This window comes from Macaca thibetana, chromosome 1, assembly GCF_024542745.1.
Source record: "Macaca thibetana thibetana isolate TM-01 chromosome 1, ASM2454274v1, whole genome shotgun sequence".
NCBI lineage: Eukaryota > Metazoa > Chordata > Mammalia > Primates > Cercopithecidae > Macaca > Macaca thibetana.
Window position 1 is genome coordinate 93,292,279 of NC_065578.1, and position 22,158 is coordinate 93,314,436.

Sequence of the window (22,158 nt, forward strand, 5' to 3'; positions counted from 1 at the left end):
AGTCTCGCTCTGTTGCCTAGGCTGGAGTGCAATGGCATGATCTCAGCTCACCGCAACCTCTACCTCCCGGGTTCAAGTGATTTTCGTGCCTTGCCTCCAAAGTAGCTGGGATTACAGGCGCCTGCCACCACACCTGGCTAATTTTTGCATTTTTAGTAGAGACAGGGTTTCACCATGTTAGCCAGGCTGGTCTCGAACTCCTGACCTCAGGTGATCCACCCACCTCGGCCTCCTAGAGTGCTGGGATTACAGGCAGGAGCTGTGCCCGGATAGATTTCACATAATTTTAATGATCAAATTAGCCAATCAGTAAACCACAAAATCTTACTTAGGAAAAGGGTCTATTATATTTATTTTGAATATGGAACCATAGTTCTTTTTCCCTAGGTTGAGAAAACTTGAGCAAAATTAGTTTTATTTAGGCCCATGGTTTAAAAATATTGAGATACAAGAGATTTTTTTTTTTTTTTTTTGAGATGGAGTCTTGCTCTGTCGCCCAGGCTGGAGCACAGTGGCGTGATCTCGGCTCACTGTAACCTCCGCCTCTGGGGTTCAAGAGATTCTCCTGCCTCAGCCTCCCGAGTAGCTGGGACTACAGGCAAGTGCCATCACACCCAACCAATTTTTGTATTTTAGTAGAGATAGGGTTTCACCATGTTGGTCAGGCTGGTCTCAAACTCCTGACCTCGTGATCCGCCCACCTCGGCCTCCCAAAATGCTGGGATTTCAGGTGTGAGCCACTGTGCCCGGCTGAGATACAAGAGATTTTAAAAGAAGTTTCCAAACTATTCAGGTTACAGACACAAATTTATAGAATTAAGGAGATTTATAGTGTACATCAACATTCATAGCTTATTTATTTAAAATTTTGTGGTTCTGAAACTAAGGAAGAATTATACGAAATGACCTATATAGTCTCTTTTAGCAATAAACTTTCAATTATATTATTCTGCTTTAAAATAGTTAAGACTATATCTCAAAGTTGTTTAAGTAGATAATGTTGGCCCTGAATTAAGGATTTTTTTTTTCATCCCCTTTCTGGCTTTTAGTCCTTCCTAGTCAGTTATTGAATAAATATCACACATTTTACTCAAGTGATCCTTAATTCCTGGCTCTATGTCCCCTCCTCTCTCCAGAGCCCACAGTATCCTAACATATGGTAAGTACTCAATACTGAGGATTCTTGAATGAGTAGCAATATATACTAAGGATGGATCAATAATTTAAAAGAATCTGGAGGTGACAGTAGTTGCTTTTATAAACCCCCCAAACAATAATTTCAAAGCTTCTAGTCTCCTTTTCAGATTTACTTTGGTTTGTCTTTATAAGTAATAAAAAGAGATAATACGGTACAAGAATACATGGTTACATCATTACAGCTAAACTATAAGCAAGGACACATAAAAAAATTTAAGTTTCCATTCATGTATTGAAGAGTGAATTTTATTTACACTACTAGTAAATCCCAGCTACTCCAGTTATTCTGTTATATCTCATCAATAACAGGAAAAATATCTTCTTCCAGTATTTCAGTTTTAACAATTGTAATTAAATTGGTTAGTTATAATAAGAGTTAAGAAGCAATTAATGAATTTTTTTTGGAAATAAAAAATATGTATATACATTACCCTGATACCTAGGCCAAAATATATCTAACAACAAATTTTCTTGATTTATATTAGTCATAAAAATAAAGGAAAAATATATTGCAAGTATTTTCTTTATAGACAATTTCAATTAGAAAACAATAGTTTAAGGAAAGCAATAAAGTGGTTCATAAGAATGGATTGATATGGAGGCAAGATAAGTATTTAAAACTTGACAGACAACATACTGTCAAATATGACGAAAGAATATCTGCCTCAATGACACCATTTATAGGCAGTAACTAGATTTTTACACAACTCCATTTTCTCTCATATTGAAGGAAATTACAGGTAAGTTATGCTACTAAGTCAGTTAAGAACCCCTTCTTTTAGCTTGTAAAATGTAGCCTTTTGATTTGATAATTCCTCTACTTTTCACAATGACCGAGTATCGCAGTAGCCACAGTGGCACCCACTCGTGCGCTTGAATGTCAGGAATGCTTTCCTGAAGAGCTTCTTGGAAACTTGCTTCAGAAAGCAGTTCTAAAAGAAACAACAAACAAAACTCCAGCGTGTTAAATTGGAAAACAAAAAAGCACTTTACTATGTAGGTAAGCATTTAACATAACAAAAGAAACCCTCAAAATTTAATATATAATATGCTTATCCTTCATGTGTGTGCTATGAATCTGAACCAGAGTATTAGAAACTCCCAGGCAGTTATTTAAAAAAGTAACTACAACTCTACCCCAGCCTATTTAATTCATAACTTTTGGTGAGTGCAGCCTAGACATCACAGTTTTTTAAAGATCTCCAGGTGATTCTAATGTATAGTCAGGGAAAATACAGGAAAGTCTAAAGAAAAAAAAAGTAACTGATAATCCTATCAATTGGAGATGATACACCATTGTCATGCACTTTCTTACAACTTTTTTGGTGTATATGTATATATATCTTCATATATATATCTCCATCCATATCTTGAATCTCTATATATCTCTATATCTTATATCTGTATCTATGTGGGTATACCTGTATCTTATAAAACTAGAAATCATACTGTAGTTACAGCCTTTTAAATTATCTTTTTCCACTTATATTGTGAATATTTTCCCATGTAATAGTCTGTGAAAAGATCATTTTTAATAATTTCCCCACTACTATATTATATAGCTATCATAATCATATATTTCCCTATTATTGGTCAAAACATTTGTTTTGCTAATAAAAATAATGCCAGGATAAACATTCTTTAAAAAAATATAAATAGGCCGGGCGCGGTGGCTCACGCCTGTAATCCCAGCACTTTGGGAGGCCGAGGCGGGCGGATCACAAGGTCAGGAGATCGAGACCACGGTGAAACCCCGTCTCTACTAAAAATACAAAAAATTAGCCGGGCGCGGTGGCGGGCGCCTGTGGTCCCAGCTACTCAGGAGGCTGAGGCAGGAGAATGGCGTAAACCCAGGAGGCGGAGCTTGCAGTGAGCCGAGATCGCGCCACTGCACTCCAGCCTGGGCGACAGAGCGAGACTCCGTCTCAAAAAAAAAAAAAAAAAAAAAAAATATATATATATATATATAAATAATATATTATACATATATATAAATTATATATAAATATATATATATATATTTTTTTTTTTAAGATGGCATCTCACTCTGTTGCCCAGGCTGGAGTGCAATGGTGTGATCAGTAAACCACAAAATCTTACTTAGGAAAAGGGTCTATTATATTTATTTTGAATATGGAACCATAGTTCTTTTTCTCTAGGTTGAGAAAACTTGAGCAAAATTAGTTTTATTTAGGCCCATGGTTTAAAAATATTGAGATACAAGAGTTTTTTTTTTTTTTTTTTTTTTGAGATGGAGTCTCGCTGTGTCACCCAGGCTGGAGTGCAGTGGCACGATCTCGGCTCACTGTAACCTCCGCCTCCCGGTTCAAGAGATTCTCCTGCCTCAGCCTCCCGAGTAGCTGGGATTACAGGTAGGTGCCATCACACCCAACCAATTTTTGTATTTTAGTAGAGATGGGGTTTCACCATGTTGGTCAGGCTGGTCTCGAACTCCTGACCTCAGGTGATCTACCCAAGTTGGCCTCCCAAAGTGCAGGTGTGAGCCACTGTGCCCGGCCACAAAAAATATTTTCAAACAAAAATCGGTTTATTACACACACACAGTTGTGTGGATGGGAGGACAGAAGGACTATATGTATTATAACCACATTAATTACAGTACATTAAAATGGTGGTTTCCATTACAAATAACTCTGTAAGTTTAAATATATTAGTGTTATCCAATGTATAGACTTTATATAATACATTTATCAGGAATGCCAAAAAAAGCCATATACACATAAATAATGCCCATTTTACAGGTGACGTTTTAAACAATGAAAACATCAATGGCTCTGATGACACCTGGGGCATTGATCCATAAAAACCCTTTCTAAAAATAGAAATATTTGTACCAGCAATGCTTTCTTTAAGCATTTGAATACAAATCATTGCAAGACCATTTAAATAAATTTTTGTTATCAACTATATCTTACAAAAAAAGTCTACACATAAATTTATCTCCAAATATGGAAGAAACAAACCACCACAATAATGCAGATGACGAACATTTTAAAATGCATGCCTGGCTGTGAAATGAAGGGCCAAAGTACAAGTACATTCTTAAAGCTAGATACACGCCATATTGCCAGCTGCTTTACAGAAAGGCTATGCTTTACACTTCTACCAGCAGTTGATAACTTGAGAATGCCGCAGTGCCAATTCTTTCTTTCTTTTTTTTTTTTTTGAGGCAATGTCTTACTCTGTTGCCCAGGCTGGAGTGCAGTGGCATGATCACAGCTCACTGCAGCCTCAAACTCCTGGGCTCAATGCATCCTTCCACCTCATTCTCCTGAGTAGCTAGGACTAGAGGTGTGCATCACCAAGGCCAGCTAATTTAATTATTATTATTTTTGTAGATATGAGGTCTTACTATGTTGCCTAGGCTGGTCTCAAACTCCTGGACTCAAGAGATCCCCTGCCTTGGCCTTCCAAAGTGCTGGGACTACAGGTGTGAGCCACTATGCCCAGCAAATTCCAAGTTTATATCCAAGCTCTCTATGACTGCTCTGATGCCATATATATCCCACCACTCCTCTCCTCACTGCCTCTTCTCTGGCCACACTGGCCTCGCCTCCTTGCTGTATCCTGAAAACCTCAAGCACATTCACACCTTGGGGCCTCTGAATTAGCTTCTCCCTTTTCCTTGAACATACTTTTTCCAGATATTCACATGGCTCACTCCCTTCCTGCAGGTCTCTGATTAATATTACCTTAGTAGAGAGGCCTCTCTGACTGTACCATATAAAACAGCAATTAACTTGGATACTCTTTCTGCTTCAGCCAAATTATCTCCATAGCATATACTACCACTTATCATATGTAACATTTATTTTACTGTCTGTCTCCTCCCATTAGAATATAAATTCCATGAGGGTTTATTTTTGTCTGACTTGGTCCTTTATCTCTAGTATCCAGAACAATGGCTGGCAAATGGTGCTCAGATGTCTATTATATGCATCAATCAATATGGAAAGATTCCACTGGGGTCAGAAGCAACCTACAGATAGGGATTAAGTGAGCATCTTCACAGTTTGATTTCGGAGTGCTAAAGGACCCACCTACTCCCAAATGAACTGCTGTGATACCTGAATAGCATTAATAGTAAACGCTCAATCAATGTTAGCTATTTTCATGTGCCAGGTACTTTTCTGAGTACTTTACATGTATTAACTTAGTTAATCCACATGCTAACCCTATGAGATAGATACTATTACTCCTTTATGGGGGGAAACTGAGGCAGAGAGGTTCGGTAACTTGGCCAAGGTCACATCACTAGTAAATGATAGTTGTCATAAATAGAATGCAAATGTCTCCTTGGAAAATTAACATTAATATGGATTTGTTTATCAGATTTTCTAACAAAGAGGACCCTGAGGGAAAGAGATATAATACAGATTGGATTTAATCGAAATGGGGGGCGGGGAACAAACAAAAAGGGAAAGTTCTAAATTCAAGATCATCTACTTTACAATTTTACTCTCTAGTTAAATTGTTATTACACTTCTAGTACAAAGGGTAATGGAAAATAAACCCATTATGGTGAGTAAGGGTAATTTTTAGAACAGGGGTAGACCTTCAGGGAATTTATAAACAAAATTCTATTTTAGATGACAAGCAGAGTTAAATGTTTTACAGTTTGGTTCCTTAAAAAAATTAAAAATATGACACAAAATCAGAGACTATGCTATTCATTAACTACATACTTTTAAAATTTAACTATGGTTGAACTCTTTAGTCAGTAAACATGACAAATTAAATCAAGAGTCGCTTCATTATAGATTAAAGTGTCTGACGGTTCATTAATGATAAATGCAGGATAAGCCTATACATTTTCACCAAAAGTCTTAGAATTAAAAAAGACAACCAAGTATCAAATTATGTCAGTAATACAAAAAATATAAAAAGGATTAAATCTCTCTCCTCATATACATATGCAACATATTTTGCCGTATTAGCACACATTCTAAATGTCAACATTTAGAGATGTGAAAATAAAACACTAGACACCTTAATCTCTTCGTATTTCCTTTCCTACTAGAAAAAGGATTGAGTTTTTTTCAAGTGAAGCTAGAAGAGGGTACAGGCTGGATCATCAGCTGTTGGTAACAATTACTGTTAGAAGAGCCTCCAAAAAGTAAACAGACACATGACATCTGCCAACATATGGAAAGTTAAAATTTAAATGACTTACAGTTCAGAATAAATCAGCATAACATTTGTTAGATTTTTCACTAAAATGGCTTAAAAAATCAGTTTACTTGATTGTGAAAGCTCTACTGGGAAGGCAAAAGTCACTGTATTTTATTCTGGTATGATTTAAATGAAAATGGATAAAGTTTTCAGACTGTAATATTATAATACTAACGTTTCAAATCAGAGAGATTGTATAGTGGAAAAGGCTCCAAAATAATCCAAGACTTAGGCCAAGTTCAAACTTTGCCCAAAGCCAGCTGGGTGACCTTGGCTAGTTCCTTTCACTCTGAGGCTCTATTTCCTGACTAAAAAAATGTATAGTTTCAGTTGTTGTGAGGATTATAGATAACCTCTCTGAGGCATTTGGCATGATGCTTGGCATTCAAGGAACAATAACTATTAAAACTCTTTCTCCTCCATCTCCCCCTCCTCTGATGAAACAGTGAAGAAATGAGAATGAAGCAGACTGCTAATAAATAGTATAAAGTTTTAATAGATTATCCATAGCATTCTTAAAATGAGCAAACTGAATCAACCCACCGATATTGTGTCATCTTTTTAGGTATGGAAGTAAAAGCTGAATATTTTTTTGGTGGGAACTATCTATGAAATATAATTTCCTCTAATATTTATTAAATCAGAACTTCTATAAAAATGTCATCGAGAATTAAAACTTTCACAAGACATTTCTCACTTATAAACAAACATTTCTCATTTATGCCAAAAATACTTAGTAATATACAGGCTCTCTGAAACATTTATCTTTGCAAGTTATGTTCAATATTATCTTCCAAGTCTTTCTAGTTATCTTATAAAATGTTGCAAAAAATTATTCTATAAAAGACAGACAAGCCATTGTCATTAATCAAATATAAACATGTCTTAATAAAATACCTACTTACGTATCCTAAGTTGCTTATTAAGTTTTGAATTATATTACATGTGCCACTTTTTCCAGATATTTATCTCCTTGAATAAAATAGCCTTTTGGCCAGGCACAGTGGCTTATGCCTAAAATCCCAGCACCTTGGGAGGCTGAGGTGGAGGAATTGCTTGAGTCCAGAAATTCAAGCCCAGCCTGGGTGACATGGTGAAACCCTGTCTCTACAAAAAATACAAAAATTAGCTAAGTGTGGTGGTATGTGCCTGTAGTCCCAGCTACTCGGAAGGCTGAGGCAGGAGGATAGCTTGAGTCCGGGAGGTAGAGACTGCAGTCAGTTGAGATCATGCCACTACACTCCAGCCTGGGCAACAGAACAAGACTCCATCTCAAAACCAAAGAAAAAATCAAGTGGCCTTTTGGTCCAGTCTTTGCTATGCTAGATAGTATTATATATATTACTATTTAGAATGTCTCAAAAGATCTTTTCTGTGTAGTTTAGTATTTGTGAACCTCAAAAGACCAGATGTTCAGGAAATGATCCCTTCACTTTTTTTTCCCCATTGGTACAGAGATAAAGTTTTCTGAAAATAAAGACATGTATGTTTTGAACTAACCATTAAGAATAGTTCAGATAACACTGTATTTTTATCACTGTCCACACTTAAAATTATGTATCAACAAGTGCCTTTTTGTAAGACAAAGCTTATGATCAATCTCTATAGTGAAAATATCAGTTTTACCTTTTGGATCATTGTGAGTCAACAGCTGTATGTCAAATTGTTTAGCAAATGCAGTCAAATCTGGTGGCATCACACAGCAGGAGGCAAGATTAACTTGGTTACTATTTGGTTTTACCTAGAAGTGAAAATAAAATCATGATATCACTACTAAATTAAATACCAAAAATAGAAAGCAATAAGCAATAACATAATTTTAGAACATATGAAAAATCACAATCCACAGTGCTTAAAGCTTACAAAATACTTTTACATTAATATCATTATTAATATATGCTTTTCTAACCTAGGTTAGTAGTAATAGGGAACAGGAATTCCCTATTACCTTTTCCCTATGTAGTATGTTGCAAAATGTATTTTGCAGTGTACCACTAGGGGGAGGAAAAATCCAACATAGTACTACACTTTTTTTTTTTTTTTGAGATGGAGTCTTGCTCTGTTGCCCAGGCTGGAGTGCAGTGGCATGATTTTGGCTCACTGCAACCTCCACCTCCTGGGTTCAAGCAATTCTCCTGCCTCAGCCTCCTGAGTAGCTGGGATTACAGCCGCCCGCCACCACGCCCAGCTAATTTTTTGTGTTTTTAGTAGAGACCGGGTTTCACCATGTTGGTCAGGCTGGTCTTGAACTCCTGACCTCAGGTGATCTACCCACCTCGGCCTCCCAAAGTGCTGGGCTTACAGGTGTGAGCCACGATGCCTGGCCCGGTACTACACTATTAAAAAGTCTCCTGCTAGAACCATTTAACAATCTAATACATCTGCCTAGAAAACAAACATGCTTTTTGTTAGTTTGTTAAGTGTGATGGTTTCAGCTACAGAGGGAATAGGTCTTAAAGGTAGAGGATCAAATACAAGTAAATATATTTAAAGTGTAAAATATGGCTATGAATCACACACATTTTGAAAGAAAAGAACTGACAGCTTCCAGCAGCTGCACTGGTTAATTTACATTCTGAATCATCTAAGTCTCTCTGGTAGTTTCTTGACCTCATTCTGGCTACCATCAAGGAGAAGGGGAAATACTTTCTCTAGGTCTTCCTGTCCATAAGAAACTCTGAAAGCTCTGAAAAGGAGAAGGCTGAAGAAGAAGGAAAAGGAATAAAGAAAAATACTGAGAGTAAAGGTAAAATGCCAGCAAGTGACTTTCCTAATAATGTAGGTTATTAGACCAGAGAGGGGGAATAATTAATTTATGACACTCACTCCATATCAAGTTGTATGAACTGACAGTCTTACACATCTTTGAATAACAGCAAAATATTTGTTATATATAATGTTCCCTTACTTAGGAAATTAGAGTCATGGTCTAATAGTACCTAAAGAAAAAGAAGGTTTTTTTTTTTTTTTTTTGAGACAGAGTCTTGCTCTGTCACCCAGGCTGGAGTACAGTGGTTCGATCTCAGCTCACTGCAACCTCCGCCTCTGGGGTTCAAGTGATTCTCCTGCCTCAGCCTCCTGAGTAGCTGGGATTACAGGTATGTGCCACCACGCCCAGCTAATTTTTTTATTTTTAGTAGAGATAGGGTTTCACCATATTGGTCAGGTTGGTCTCGAACTCCTGACCTCATGATCTGCTTGCTTCGGCCTCCCAAAGTGCTGGGATTACAGACGTGAGCCACTGCACCCGGCTGTAAGGTTTTTCTTTAGGTATTATTGTTTTCAGCACATAAGTAGAACTGAAGGAAATGGCCTTAATTCATTTGGCTATAAATGTTTTAACACACATTTTCTAGTATTTTTGTCACTCATTTTAACTGGGATTAACATTCAGTTCAATCAGAGATACATTTAAATAAAAAGAAACAAAAACTCCAAATGATAAAACCTGCCTCAAAACTCCTGCAGAAACAAAACAAAACTCCCACATGTGGAAAAGTCACCCTGCAGGGATGGCCACTATGTGCATCACGCTCAACAGTGTGCAGCAAAGACTGAAAAGGGGAAGTTCTTCCCGGAGTACTCATGATCCTGCCATCCCTTACCTGTGCCCACTGATACAGCTGTTCCAACTGTGTTTTGTCTAGATCAGAGGTACCTATGGCAACAATCTTTTTGCTCTGAACTAAGTTTTCTAATTCCTCCCAGTAAGGCTGTAAATGCTCCAAGGAAAGATTAACTCCATCTTCAATAGGAGGCGAAGCAATGATCACAGAATCCAGCTGTGCAACTCCAAGGACTGAACAGGCTGATAGGAAGGAAAACACAAGGAGAATAAACGCTTGTTACATCATAAAAACAAATATTTCTAATGTTTTCAAAGTATCTCACTGAATTCTGTCCATATTCTTCACTAGTTTTCAAAATAACAGATTATTTCATAGTTTACTTTTCATTTAAAACATTTCCATCTTTCAAAAATGTGTAAGTGCCCATTTACCTACTTGCTCTGTGTGGCAGACAAGTGGGTTTCTCTGACCTGCCTTCTTCCTAGGCAGCTTGCAGCTACTACATGCTCCTCTTTCTGGGGAAAAAAATTTCTTCTTGTTTCCTAGGTCCCAGAAGTTTTTAGTAGCTCCCTTACCTTCATAAAATTTTCTTCTCCAGTTCTACTTGCTCACTACTATCGCATATGGATGATCACAAGAATTATGACCTAATATTCTGTAACTGGTAGTCACAGCAAAGAATAAGCTTGAGACACTGAAAAACTGAATGTTTGGTCTTAATCCACATTTATAGAGGTAGATAACTTCTTAATTTCTATAAAAATAATTGAAGAGCTTATTTTAAATGATTATTCATTCTAAAGTTACATTAAAGAGCCAATTATTTGAGTTTTCAATATATGTAAATACTGGAAGAATTTTTTATTATCACAATAACCTAAGTGCTAAAAATAGATATAAAATACTTGAATTTTTTTTTTTTTTTGGCCATTGTTGGTTTTGATACTTCACCTCTAATACTAAAAGGGCTAAGAATATGATTAAGAACTTCTATCTCCAAACAGACAGTGAACATTTAACTACATTACACCTTTTACGTTCCTCTTACATATCAAAGTATGACCTACGTAAGTCAGTATGACTTTACAGAAGCCATAAGAAACTAGGCTAGAACTTTAAAAGGTAAAATTGGAATCAACTCATTTTCTTTTTACCCGGACCTAAACACAAGTTATAACTAATACACATACACTAATTTAAAGTCCACTATTAAGATAAAAAATTTAGTTTTTGCTTACCCATGTCAACTGCACTTCTAGTTGATGATGAAGAGTTTGATCCTACAATGAACAGTTTTGCTGGGTAACAAAGAAAACAAAACTGATTACTACATTTGGATACACATTTCACTATATGCTAGCATTAACACTACTATAATACTAAGATGACAGATAATCCTGAATGAATTATTTTTCCTTTCCCAGTCACATAACTTTCTAGTTTTAAGACATAAATGTATAGTTCCACTGTACTTTTAAAATCATGTGCTAGTTGCCAACAAATATCTGTTTATCAAAACAAAAAGTAAATATTTATTTCCCATTTATTAGAAGCAGGTTAGATAACTATTGGGGCTTAAATTAATTGAAATTTATATTTTTATGACTTAAAACATTAATAGAGCACATTATATACTTTCTCCAATAAACCAAAATCTATATACAAAGACTAAATAAAAAATGTAATGAGAAGAAAACTGAAAAAAAAAAAAAAAAAGTCCACAATTCTACCTTCCCAATACAATCATTTTCATTTTCAGACATTATCTTCCAGTTTTTGGTCATATGAAGTAGGGCATAACATTATTTCCTCTTCTATTTGGTTTAACTTTATGTAACAAATATTTTAAATATATTTCTATGTAGTATTTAGTTATCTTAAAATTTCTTTAATTTAAAAAATTTTTTTGTAGAGACAGGGTCTCATTATATTGCCCAGGCTGGCCTTGAACTCTTGACCTCAAGGGATCCTCCCACTTCAGTCACCCAAAGTGCTGTGATTACAGGTGTGAATCACCACAATTTTTTCTTGAGACAGGGTCTCACTCTCATCCAGGTTGGAGTGCAGTAGTGCGATCACAGTTCACTGCAGCATCAACATTCTGAGCTCAAGTGTTCCTCTCACCTTAGCCTCCCAAGTAGCTAGGACTACAGGCATGTACCCCTACACCTGGCTAATTTTTTTCATTTTTTTGTAGAGACAGGGTCTCGATATGTTGCCCAGGGACTCTTGAACTCCTGGCCTCAAGCAATCTTCCCAATGTGCTGGGATTACAGCACCACATCAGGAAAAAATTTTTTTATCCTAATAGTCATGTGCTTACTGTAGAAATGAGGAAGACCTATAAAAGTAGAAAGACCAAAAAGAATGGCCAGTCTCATCACCCAAATTATTGTTTAGACTTCTGTGTATTCTGTGGCTTTTTTTCCACTTAGGGGTGGCCTTGAATATTATTCTGTGTTTTTAGTGTATAATTTTACATACTTTTTTTTTTTGAGACAGAGTCTTTCTCTGTCGCACTGTGGTGCCATCTTGGTTCACTGCAACCTCCTCCTGGTTCAAGCAATTCTCATGCCTCAGCCACCCAAGTAGCTGGGCTTATAGGCCTGCGCCACCATGCCTGGCTAATTTTTGTATTTTTAGTAGAGACGGGGTTTTGCCATGTTGCCCAGGCTGGTCTCGAACTCCTGGCCTCAAATGATCCACCTGACTCGCCTCCCAAAGTGCTGGGATTACAGGCGTGAGCCACTGAGCCCAGCCAATTTTACATGCTCATTTTTTAATGGTTGAATATTATTTTGTAGTTTTGAAGAGTGGCATTTATTAAATGAGTTCTACTTATTGAACATTTAGGTTAGTAAATGTTCCAGTAGTAGTTCCAGTTTTCTATTTTCACATATATAATGCCAAAACAAACATCTTAGTAACTTGTTGTTCAGCATTATACTATATCATTTCCCAGGGATGAATTGTTAGAAATGTGATTATGAGTCAAAGCACATGACGTTTTGTGTCAGTCTTGTTATACTTTAAAAGATGTGTGCCAGTTTACCACACCACCACCAATTAAGAATTGCTCTTCTATCAACATAGGATGCTAGTATTAAATTTTAAAAAAAAACTTAGTAGGTACAATACATACCTACCCAGGACCACATTGTCATTTCTTTGGTTACTAGGAAAGTTGAGTCATTTTCTATATTTGTAAGATTGAGGTTTTGGTTTCATTTAAATTCAACTTTATATGTATGTATTTATGTAAACTCACTGTTCAAAAAAATAAATTTACTCAATAGACAAACAGGTAGAGTAGCAAAAGAGCAAGAAAAGAAAAAAATCAAAAGAGGAAACAGAGAAAAATAGGGCTAATGAAATACCCTTATATAAAGTGCCTGACATCCGATACATGCAACACATTTTCTTGTATGTTTCTTATATGAGTCCCTTCCTTCCTACTGCTAGGTGATGTCTCTAAAAACACTGCTTCCCTGAGATTACTCCTTATTGAACAGCCATCCCAGCTTCTCTACTAGATGAGAGTCAGTATTTACTATTTTGGTCTAACTTTAGCCCCTATAACTCTATGAAAACCTTCCCCACTACTATTCCTCTGTCCATGAATTTGTGCTGTCTGAAATGGTCTCCTTTCTCTGAAGGATGAGGCTTTTTTGGATAGGTAGAAAGAGGAAAGCTCTTTAGATGGGGAGAATTTTGATACCTATTAAGAAATCTCAAGCCCTGTAGGAACTGAAGACAACTTCTAAGAGACCCAAGATGGAACTAAATCATGAATTACAGTCAACCTCAGAAAGAATGTTGGTTTACGTCCTTTCCAACACAAACAGCAATGTAAAATTAACAGGAAAAAATGGGTTTTGGAGTTAGGCATACCCGAGTGGATTCCTGGTTCAACCACTTACTGGTTGTATGACAACCTTCAAGTTATTTAATATCACTAATGCAATGCGGTAACAGACTTACCTTGCAGGATTGTTTTGAGAATTAAATGAGAAAATATAACCATAAAGTACCAAGTACAGTGTCTGGCACAAAGCAAGACTCAATAAATTGTAGTTACTATAGTTAGATTAAAAAGACAATACCCTATCTCATCTTACATGCAATTTATTATTATTAACCATCTCAATAATAATAAAATAGCAACAACCACAATAACAACAACATGGTAGCAAACAATAGCTACCTAGAACTTACTTTGAGGCAAGCACTGTGCTAAGTGCTTCTTTTGTTATTTCATCCAGTTTACAAAGAAGCCAGAGAAACAGATACATCCCCATTTTATAGATGAGAAAACTGAGGCTCAGGGAGGTTAAAGTCTTTGTTGGCCCAACATTATACTAGCCTGTAATCTGCATACCCAGAAACTTCAAAGCTCAAGCTTTTAATGATTATGCTATGCTAACTGTAAGGTAAGGGCAGAGACGGCATATCTTTTCATTTTTGTATTCCTTGAGTATAGTACAGTTTCTGGAATTTGTCACTCACTACATTTCCTGAGTGGGTGTTACAGTATTTTCTTTCTCTCCATGTAACTTGCCCAGGTTTCTTTTTATATTTGCAGGTGACCTCAGACATTGCTTACCAGTATCTTACCAGAAGGGGGTGCTTATGCTTGCTTTGGGTGGACACTGCTTCTAAGCCTTCCCTTTATCCTTTCCATCTCCTTCATCTTAATCTTTCTACTGCTCTGAAGTTTGACACATAAATTACATGACATGATGACACCATCATGAAGAACAGCAAGTTGAAGTTCTATTCTGACTCTTATATAATAGCCAGCATTGACCTCTTAGAACTCCATCTTGGAGTTTAAGTAAAATTATGTTAAAAAATAATTTTTGAATTTCTCACATTTAGTGTCTGAGCAAAGAAAGGCTTATTTTAATGCCTAACAAAATCTATCGCTTCCACTATGTAACAAAATAAATTGAAAAGACTGTACTTTACCAGAAACTTTCATTTCTTCTCTTTCATCAGGATTTATCTTTTCTACTGCATGAGATACAGTGCATTCCAAGACATCTGGAAATTCCTATAATAAACACAATATTTAAAATAAATACAAAATTTAATGCTTCTGATTAATTATAAAATTTTCTATTATCCATAATGCCTAAAAGAAGCAGAGAACCTATAAGACAACAGAGCTATTTACCTGAGGTCTGGGTGGCTAGGTGGGCTTTACAAGGGTTGTAAAGCTCTGACATAAAGGTAAAATGGTGTGTGTGTGTGTGTATCTGTTTTCTGAGAAAATCTGTCTCATTTTGACGAGGTATTTACAAAGAAGCATGATCAAAAAAATTAAAAACAAGCAGTGGGGGCATATGTGAGGAGTCAGAAACACTAGCACAGCAGGTAATTTTACTCTAAAAAGAAGTGATTCTCCTGCCTCAGCCTCCCAAGCTGGGATTACAGGCATGTACCACCACGCCTGGCTTTTTTTTTTGTTTTTGTTTTGTTTTTTTAGTAGAGATGGGATTTTGCCATGTTGGCCAGACTGGTCTCAAACTCCTGACTTCAGGTGATCTACCTGCTTCAGCCTCCCAACGTGCTGGGATTATAGGCGTGAGCCACTGTGCCCGGCCTGTAATCACAAACATTGTAAACCAAAACTTTTTTCCTGAGTAAAACAGAAAAAAGAAAAGGCCATTTGAACGTATTTTAATGAATAATGCACAAGGATAATGAGAAAATATTAGTACATATACATCAGAAACGTATTAACTTACATTTACAATATCATACAAAGTAAACAGCTAAGGCTTTCCCATGATTCTTGAGCACTTTCACAGCACATATCAGGGGTTCAGTAAGTGTTTACAAGTCAAGCATAAATAGAATAAATAGTCATTTCAGAGAAACACAGATTGATTTAAAAAACCATTACTCAATGTCTATATAGTAGCTATAGAGTTACATGGTTGCGGTATGCCCAGAGGAACCAGTATTTCCACACATGTCCTTTTCCATACTTTTAAAGTAGCCTAAGTAATGTGCTGTGAGCCTTTAACTGAGTTAGATTTCAAAGAGTGGTTTAGGGTTTTGAACACTAACATTTATGACAGTAGCCATATACTGACATTTAAAGGAACACAGTTCCTTACTGTTTCATCGGAAACTGACATTTGAAAAATTACTTCTAGTGACATTGAGTCTACCAAAGCAATCAATCAATCACAACTGATAATCATTCCTCTACTAGACCAAATATAAACTGAAATAAAACACTAATAGTGAGGAAACCACAGTGAGGAAACCGTGGTGAGAATTAAGCATGAGAATCCTAGTATCTTATCTGGTTAAACAGTTGCCTACAGTCTAGATTTTCTGTTTTATGCATAAGCCTACTGGATCAGAGTGCCGTCTCAGCAAATCGACCACAGAGAGTTTTATGGCTAATTGCCTATTTGACTTCCCTCACAAAACTGAAGAAATTAACTTCCTGTTTACTTTACTTCCTTTTTGACCTGCATGATTTTTGCATTCACATTTCACTTACCCTCACCAAATCTGGGTTGATTTGGGAACTCCACTCATTCAAGGTTTTTTGGATACAATCACGAAGCTGCAAAACGAATGCAGTTTGAAACTGTTAATCAAACTCTGTACTTTTCTGTACTTCTACAATAAGAATATATTAATTTGATAAGCAGGAAAAAAAGACAGCAACAGGAAATACCATATGAACCCCAATTTTAATTCTACAGAGTTTTTATTTCCTTTAACATAGATAAATTCAGGCCTGTTTTCACCCTACTCTTGTTTCTCAAAGGTTCTTGAACTAAAGCAGTTGTCTAATTACTTTAAAGTGTTTTTTGTACCAGTGAAAATTTAAGCAAACTGTTGAGACATAAAAGCATTCACAGGCCAGGTACAGCGGCTCATGCCTGTAATCCCAGCGCTCTGGGAGGCTTAGGCAGGCAAATCACTTGAGGTGAGGAGTTCAAGACCAGCCTGGCCAACATGGTGAAACCCTGTCTCTACTAAAATTACAAAAATCATGTGGGCATAGTAGTGCATGCCTGCAATAGCTACTCAGGTGGCTGAGGAAGGACAATTTTTCTTGAACCCAGGAGGTGGAGGTTACAGTGAGCTGAGATGATGCCATTTCATTCCAGCCTGGGCAACAGAGCAATTCTGTTTCCTCCAAAAAAAAAAAAAAGGCATTCATAAAGAAACAAAAATAAGGTTTATAAACAGAGGAACTTGGAGTCAAGCCCAGGCTGTCTGACTGGAATTCATATCACAACTATGCCACATTTCTCAAAGACAAACAAATTAAATTATTAGAGAATAAGTGTAGCTGGAAAATCCTACCTCAGATTCACCTGTGCTGTTTATTAAAAGTTCAGACTCCTGAGCCTAATCCTAGACCCACTGAATCACTCTCCAGGAGCAGTTTGGACTTTCATTTTAGCAAGCATCCCAAGAAGAGTACTTTATCTATGTACTCTAAAGTCTGAGAACCACCAGGATAGACATATCTTGCAGAACTCAACTTGTATGACAGTCCAGAAGTCATTTCCTAACATTTAGGTGCACCTCTAACCTGTCTTCCATGTTTTCTTAAACAAAAAAAATTTTATACAAATATTCTAGTATGTTGTAAATTAATTCAAACATACTTTATTAAAGTGTATTTCAGACTTATTTGATAGTAGTCCAAAGTAAGACATACATTCACATAGTGAGCAAAGACCTATATACATATAATGGAACAAAACATTCACAAAACGATATTTATTTTCACAACATGCCAGGCACTCTAATGGTTCTAACATATTAGTTAGAAAAAATATATTGGTCCATGACTCACTGAACTGATTTATGACCACTAATGGGCCAAACCTGGCAGTCTGAAATCACTGCCTTATTAGATAACCAAGGACATAATGTTTTGCATTCTTCTGTGGGCGATCAATGAAAACACAAATGAGTAACTAGAGGCAAGCCCCTGAATTGCAAAAGCACTTTCCTAACAGAAACAGCAGACACTAAACTTCTGAACTATCTGAACTATGATTGCTTATGATAAAAATTGATACAACCACTGTACTACGTATATCTTAGTACACACGATTACAAGACATAATTGGTTTATCAATTTAAGGGCACAGAACTACCTATGTTAAGATTCACAATCCATAATAATAATTTATGTGCTATTCACAACAATTCACTTGAATTCAAATCACAAGGTCTAGATCTTTATGTAAAGCATATTTATAATCAAATTTAAGTCAGTGGATGAAAATGAGTTGATAATCATTCCAGATAGAATTACAAGTCATAACAGTCTCTTAAAAATTAGTAAACATTGAAAGAGCAGAACCAACTAGAGGTTAAAAATTCTATCGGAAGTGCTTTGGCTCAAAACATGGGAGAATTCTAAGAAATTTCCCTCCGGAAGGACGGCTCATTTGCACACTTGAGGCTTTCCCAATGAATTCCTCAATTCAGGAAAGTACGTATATTTTCATAGTATTCACCCTCTTCTTGAAACAATGTCTTTAATCTTGGATTCTGCAAAATGTCAGGACACATCATAAAACAGTCTAACATTATAATTGCGTAGGAAATTCATTGACTTTATCACAAGCCTAATGATTTTTAATCTTGTAAATTACATGTTCGCTATATTGACTAAACATTAACCTTGTACTTGGGTTAATGTTTGTCATTAACATTAATGTTTATGTTTGTTCTCTGCTCTCTTCATTCTTATAATACACACGCAATATCACTGAGGATAAGCCTCACCACAACTTAGCCTACCATTAGATCTGGAGTTGTATAAGAATTTTTTCAATACCATGATTCAACCAGTCAAACAGCCTTACAACAAAGAAGTGGGCAAAACAGTCCTATAATGGTCCACTTAAAAGCTATTTGATTTCATAAAATTCCAGTGAAACAAAAAATCTGAACAGAGGTCATAACAGTTTTTTAAAAATTAGAACTAGAAAAGACCTTGTAAGAAATTTAAATGAACTCTCGACCCAACATGTACATTTTCTCAAAAATAAGTGATTTGTTTAGTTTCTTTAATCTCTTCAGTGAGGCTGAACTGTTCCAAGTAGTATATCCCAATTTGGAGCTTTGGATGTTACAAAGTTCTTTTTACATAGAAACAAAATGTGCCTCCCCTTTTGCTCTTACCAAGCAGTCATAGTTTCCCTACAGTATGATGCCATTCCTTCAAGTTTTCCTCAAATGTTTTCTAGTTTCTTTAGTTTTATCCTACTCTTATGAAGTGCCCTAAATAAAACACTAGAAACCAGAATTAGTCCTTTGAACAATGTTTTACAAACTGTGGTGTGTGACTCCGAGCATCAAGAAATCAACATTTTAAAAATTAAAATAAGACAGAAAAAATCAGAATACAGAGTATAAAATAAGGGCTAATATCTTTTTGTGAAACCTGTTTCAGATATACTGATTATACAACTATTACCTGGATTGCAAGGTAAAATGTACCTCTTACTGTGTTTGCAGTCAGAAACTCTTTTGAGTCACTACTTTAGAGTATGCTATTGTGAGATAGGTAAAATTTCACCCAATAATATCAATATATGTGCAAAATTCTGTATTTATGTACCACCAACAGTACTGGAAGAAATTAAGACTCTATGTACCGAATACAGAAATATTTATCTTTGGGAGAAACAACCAAAGTAGGTGGTTGAAATAAAACAAAACATACACACTGAGCTGCAACATAAACACAGAATATGGTACAGACTCAGATTCCTACTTAAGTTACAAGCAAGAGTTCTCATCTCCTGATGGGCACTGACCCCAACAGCAGGCCTGGGCACAGGTCCAGCACTTAACTCAGAGGGATGCCGTGTGCTGCTGCATGGTTTGTTACCAACATCTCATAGAAGAGAGCAGAAACCGCCTAGGAACACAGCTGATATCATAATACGACATAGTTTAGGAAGGTTTTTCTTTTAATTAAGATTTATCTTTCTGATAAAACCAGATGATAGGGAGACAGATGCCTGTACGGTGTGCGTTTTTATATTTTACCTCTTAATTCCCACAACAACCTGATGAGGAAGGTTTTATTACCCAACTTTAACTTTCCCAAAGTCATATAGCTCCTAAATCTAAAGGTTTTGTTATTTTTTAAATACTAGAATTGTCCCATACCGCCAATATGCACAATGTGCAGTGGATTCCTATCCGCTCAGAAATGGCCAACAAATAGGTAACAAGTTTGTAATTCCAGATTAATTTCTGTCACCTCTAACTAGTAACTAGTCTTTTTATTTTCCAGTTTTTACAAAACTTTTATTTTTTTAATTGATAGATATTTGTACATATTTATGGGGCATATGTGATATTTTATTACATGCATAGAATGTGTAATGATAAAGCATACATAGATGCACAGATATATGCATAAAATGTGTAATGACTAAAGTCAGGGTATTTAGGGTATTCCAAAGCCAAAACTGAGTGCTTACTCATTTGCTTCACGGCAATAGAGAGTCTAATGTCAACATTCTAAAAGTTAGGTGTACTATGAATACTACTACATCCGAATGCACCAAAGGACAATCTCCGAAAATATTCCTTTACCTGGACAGGGTGGGGGAAGGAAGCGAGAGATGTGAAGAGGGACGGAGCGACGTCCTGGCCCTCTGTGACCTCCGTGCCAGGAAGAGGGACCCAGGATGTTTGAGAGTTTTGCCACCAGCCTTACAGCACCGAGAGAGGCGTCACTCAGTGCGCAGCTGCACCCGCTAAGTTTTTTAGACGCGTTGCCCCTCAGTAGCGGGTTTGGACCCGAGGTCGCGCCGACACTGGCCCTAGCATCTTCCCGCGGGCGGAGCCCAGGTGAGAGCAAGGCCCTGCCACCCTCCCTCGCCCGCGGGTGCTTCTTCCTTCCCGGAACCGCCCGGCCAGGCCCAAGGCCTGCCCCGGGAGCCCCGCGGCGACGGTCGCCGCGCTCACCTCCTCGCTGTGCGTGGACGGGCACTTCTTCCGCAGGCGGCCCCAGTTCAGCAGGTTCCCCGTCTGCAGGTGCAGGGTGCGGGCCCGCGCCAGGAGCGCCTTGGCCGCGCGGCTGTCGGTACCCATGGCAGCGGCCGCCCAGGGGCCGAGCGGCGAAGGGGCTGCGGGCGGGCAGGCAGGCGGCCGCCCCACAGGACGCGGTGCCCGAGGCCCGAGAGAGGCCCGAGAGGGAGCGCGAGGCTGCCGGCGCCGCGCGGCTGGAGCCTGGCCTCCGCTCGGGCCCCAGGGAGGCCGGACGGCGGCTGGGCGGCGGCGGGAGAGGAAGGCACCGGTGACTGCGGCTACGGTCCCGGCTACTGCGGCCGCAGCGGGAGAGCTGACTCCAAATTGAGGGAGCTGTTTCCTGGTAGACAATGACTAAGCAGAAATCGCGGCCGAGAAAGTGCTTCGTAACCGTTACTCGTCCCGCGGCGGGGCAGGGGCGGGGCGCGAATCGGCTGCGGGACGCCGGCCTGCGAGTGACTGGCCCTCAGCCTGCGGCGGGCGTGGCGACGGGCGGTGCGCGGCGGGCGCGCGGGCCGAGAGAGCGTGGCGGCGCGGCCCGGAGCGCAGTGCGCCGCAGGGCTCCCCCTGGTGGTCAGAGGACAGAGTGCGGCAGACACTGCCTCCACCTGGTGCGGTCTCCGGGCGTTCGGGTCGTGGCTCCGCTCACTGCCGCCCCGCAGCCGGCTTCCTACACGTCTCTTTAAAGGGCAGCCTGAGCAGCCACCGAGGCTCGGAAATACTACGTAGTTTTCGTTCTCAGAAGCAGCTGTTTGTGCGCAAGCGCCCCCTTCTTCTTTTCGCTTCGCTGCCTTCAAGGACCTTCTCCCAAACTGCTAATATATTTCTTCATCCATTAATTAAAGGTCTATTGATTCACGCTATTTGCTGGTAATGTGTGAAGTCAACGAACAAGACCGAGTCTTTGCCCTTGAGACGCGTACACTCTACCCAGAGACAAGTTCTAAGCACAGAAAACAAGTAATTTTATAAGAACATCATAGGGCAGTTGTTCTCCAGATGAGTTCAGATTAAAGAGGACCCTTGAGCCGGTGAGATCGCAGAAAGCTTTTATCACCCACCCCTTCAGAGGTGGTCGAGATTATTTACCCCTATTAGGTTTCACGTGTGGTGGTGGACTCGGTATGAACATCAAATTGAACATTTATTGAGC

At 38.1% G+C, this 22,158-nt stretch overlaps 1 protein-coding gene across 1 annotated transcript; it reads right to left on the reverse strand.

Annotated features, from left to right (window-relative positions):
* Positions 1 to 1,421: 1,421 nt before the first annotated feature.
* Positions 1,422 to 21,498, reverse strand: GCLM (glutamate-cysteine ligase modifier subunit). The gene is made up of 7 exons (XM_050807283.1): positions 20,943 to 21,498; positions 16,480 to 16,545; positions 14,928 to 15,012; positions 11,198 to 11,257; positions 9,996 to 10,198; positions 8,017 to 8,131; positions 1,422 to 2,129 (listed from the first exon to the last, which is right to left on the reverse strand). Exons 1-7 carry the CDS (start codon positions 21,066 to 21,068, stop codon positions 1,960 to 1,962), a joined length of 825 nt encoding a protein of 274 aa, XP_050663240.1. The 5' UTR covers positions 21,069 to 21,498; the 3' UTR covers positions 1,422 to 1,959.
* Between the last annotated feature and the right edge of the window lie 660 nt (positions 21,499 to 22,158).

Bases quoted from the DNA above. Each gene is read 5' to 3' on its own strand.
- GCLM (XM_050807283.1), bottom strand. From the start codon at position 21,068: ATGGGTACCGACAGCCGCGCGGCCAAGGCGCTCCTGGCGCGGGCCCGC. The intron at 15,013-16,479 runs GTAAGTGAAATG...TGTTTATTATAG, and splicing joins TCAACCCAGATTTGGTGAGG to GAATTTCCAGATGTCTTGGA. The intron at 10,199-11,197 runs GTAAGCAAAAAC...CCTTCCTATCAG, and splicing joins TAGAAGTGCAGTTGACATGG to CCTGTTCAGTCCTTGGAGTT.